We start from the raw sequence: 2918 nt of genomic DNA on the forward strand, positions 1-2918 counted from the left end.
TTTACACACATATATACACAAGTAAATAACTTTATTATGATGGTTATATTTAACAATATTTTATGTATAATCTGTATAGAAGATAGAGATAGTAAATCATATTTCCGGAAAGTAATATAACAACGAAATCATAGTTATAATTTTATTCAATAATGAAATCATAAAAAAATTAAAATCGTAAACCATAACCAATGTCAAATTTAGAAAATCTCAAAGTAGATAATAAAAATCAAAGGACATTAATTCAACAAATGATTGAGTTCCTTAGAAACACCAGCAGCATTCACATCTTCCAATTCAACCAACTTAGAACAATGTTTTTTGGATGTAGATGATTGGTCATCTCTTTCCATCGCGTTTGATGAACCTCTTTTTGAAGATGGTGTGGAAGAGGTTGAAGCATCGACATCAGGTGACTCACCGCTTTCAGTAAGCATTAAAGAACCCTACAAACACAAATGTTCAAATTATAAGTCAAAATTTTATATTCGCCAATCAAATTATCTGTAGATAAAATGTTAATACCTGACCACCAGATAACATTGAAGAAGGATCTACATATGTGTCTGAAGGGAAAATCCCAAGATCACATTTTTTCTCGTTAGAGCACAATGCAGCCACGTTGTAAGTGGTGGAGTTACCCCTAATATGTTTTGGCTCGATAGAAAGGAGAAACTCGAATGTCTGCCCTTCTAAAGCTTTAACTTCGGGAGGGATAGATTCAGGATCCTCTAGCTATTATAGATATAAGTAAAGTTATACAGATTATACATAAAAGACTGTTAAATATGACTATACAATTTTAGTTAGTTTACAAAATATTATAAACAAATAGACGTCTATAAAGATGCATAATTACCAACTCGTATCTATTGTTGAAGAGTTCTGAAGATTGCATTCCAACCATATCGGCAGTGAAGCTTTCAAACACCATACACTTTGATTCTCCAGTTTCGTCTTTGATTTTTAGATAAATCCAGAACCTAAAATTTTTTAATGTTCACCGAAACTTTTTTTTTTTTTTAGTATTATATACATTTGTTGGAAATTGGTATAAGAATCTTACTTGGGGGAGACATTTGTTGTATACTCTTTGCAATGCTCACAAAAAAACTTTGGTGATGGTTTTTGCTTTTCATCTTCCATCTTAATGCCTTGCTCCACAATAGTCTTTTTGTTGCATTTCTTACATGCAATGTAGACCCAACCATAGTCTCTATCGACTTCCAATACTGTACAGACGGTACCACACATCCCTACCTATAAAGATTTATTTTTTAAAAAATTTAGTAAATTAATAATAATGCAATGGATAAAGAATATGTTAAGCAATAGTATACTTCAAAGGCATGAAGAACTTCTTGGATAGTTTTCACAGGGTATTCTTCTAATTCTTCATTTTTAGGTTTTCCCCAAAACACTTTCTTTTGCAATGAATCTATGATCATCAATTGCAAGCCATCGTTGGAAAACCAAAGATTCAAGTTGTACGGGTTATTGAACATCAACAATAAACAATAATATATATAAAAGTATATGACGAAAGAAACTGACTTCATTCTTAGTTCTTGAACTTCAGAAATTACTGGATTGATTATAACTTTTGACCAGTCCCACTGATTTTGAACACTCCAGACATCTGTAAAAATGATTGTTTGAATAAAATATCCCTAATAATAATTTGGAATCATGTAAATATGTTGGAGAGATGGAAAATACGTACCATTGTAGAAATTGACTTTAGCAAACCTTATTAAGCAGAAAACAATACCATCGGTAGACTCGTGGCATGCTTTACTTATTATTTGTGAGCAAGTACCCCAAAGAGTACACAAAACATGTGTATCCCTATGTGAAAAGGTAATATACTATAATAATTAGATGATGTTTTGCAATATTTTTCAGGTGCAATAAAATTGGAAAACAGATAATAGATCAAAATCAAAACTTACTCAGCATTTCTCAAGTGGAAGTTGATTTTGGCAGTTGGTTTGTTAGTTGAAGTTATTTCTTTAATTTCACCACAATCGACAACTTGACCAAAGAAATCTGAGATAAAACATTTTGGTTAGTTTAGAACAATAAAGTAGGACATATCATTCTTAAAAGTAATATGATAAGCGTACCGAATAGCAAACTTTCTTTTTGTTTCCCGGCAAGCACAGCATCATAAGATGCTAATGAAAGAAACATATCATCAGATATGTTATCAGCAGGGTTTACACTTGTTCTGGATGTGAGCACAATCTTCCATTTCAATTCAAATAGCTTGAAAGCACCATAAGTAGGAGATAAATTAAAAGTTGAAATTAGGATCCAACTCCCTTCTTTGAGTTTCCCTTCAAAGGCCCTGATCTGGTCCTTTTTCATAGTAGCAGCTATCTTATCACCCTACAAAATATTGAAATATATTTTATATTTGGTAGAAAAAAATAAGTATATATGAGGACGATAAGAATAAAATGAATGATTACTAACAGCAGAATCTACTAAAAACATTTTAATGGTTTTTCCGATTTTAACATTGTAATGCCTCCATAGATGCAATATCTTGACTTGTATAAGCCAGTTGACTCTATAGTGCCTGAGTGACTTTAGAGGGGAAATAGGAAGACGTGAGGTTAACATTTTAGTTTGTTAAGCTATGGTTGTGTATGGAAATGTATTTCTTTGAAGAATGAGTATGTTTTTATATAATATTTACGATTGTGTATAGAATATTCACACCGATAATTAAGCTGGTATTGGTTTAATGATCCGTTAATATCAAGAGGAATAAAGATCTCTATACTAAAAGCATTTAAGGTATATTTTACCTTTAAAGAGAATATCAGTTACCATATATTGTAGAAATAATATTGATCTTCCTTATATTCTAAATTTAAAGTTACGTTATGAATATGTGGAATTTTTTTGTT

The 2918-nt window shown here is 31.0% G+C and overlaps 1 protein-coding gene across 1 annotated transcript; it reads right to left on the bottom strand.

Moving 5' to 3' along the window:
* LOC104772423 lies at positions 240–1254 on the bottom strand. Its single transcript, XM_010497040.1, has 4 exons — positions 1067–1254; positions 860–983; positions 526–735; positions 240–446 (listed from the first exon to the last, which is right to left on the bottom strand). The coding sequence occupies exons 1-4, from the start codon at positions 1252–1254 to the stop codon at positions 240–242; spliced, it is 729 nt and encodes a 242-aa protein (XP_010495342.1).

Source organism: Camelina sativa, chromosome 20 (assembly GCF_000633955.1).
Source record: "Camelina sativa cultivar DH55 chromosome 20, Cs, whole genome shotgun sequence".
In the NCBI taxonomy this organism is placed as follows: Eukaryota; Viridiplantae; Streptophyta; class Magnoliopsida; order Brassicales; family Brassicaceae; genus Camelina; species Camelina sativa.

Coding starts and splice junctions, on each gene's coding strand:
- LOC104772423 (XM_010497040.1), bottom strand. CDS start 1,254: ATGTGTGGTACCGTCTGTACAGTATTGGAAGTCGATAGAGACTATGGT. Junction 984..1,066: donor ACAACAAATGTCTCCCCCAA/GTAAGATTCTTA, acceptor AAAAAATTTTAG/GTTCTGGATTTATCTAAAAA. Junction 736..859: donor TCAACAATAGATACGAGTTG/GTAATTATGCAT, acceptor TATCTATAATAG/CTAGAGGATCCTGAATCTAT.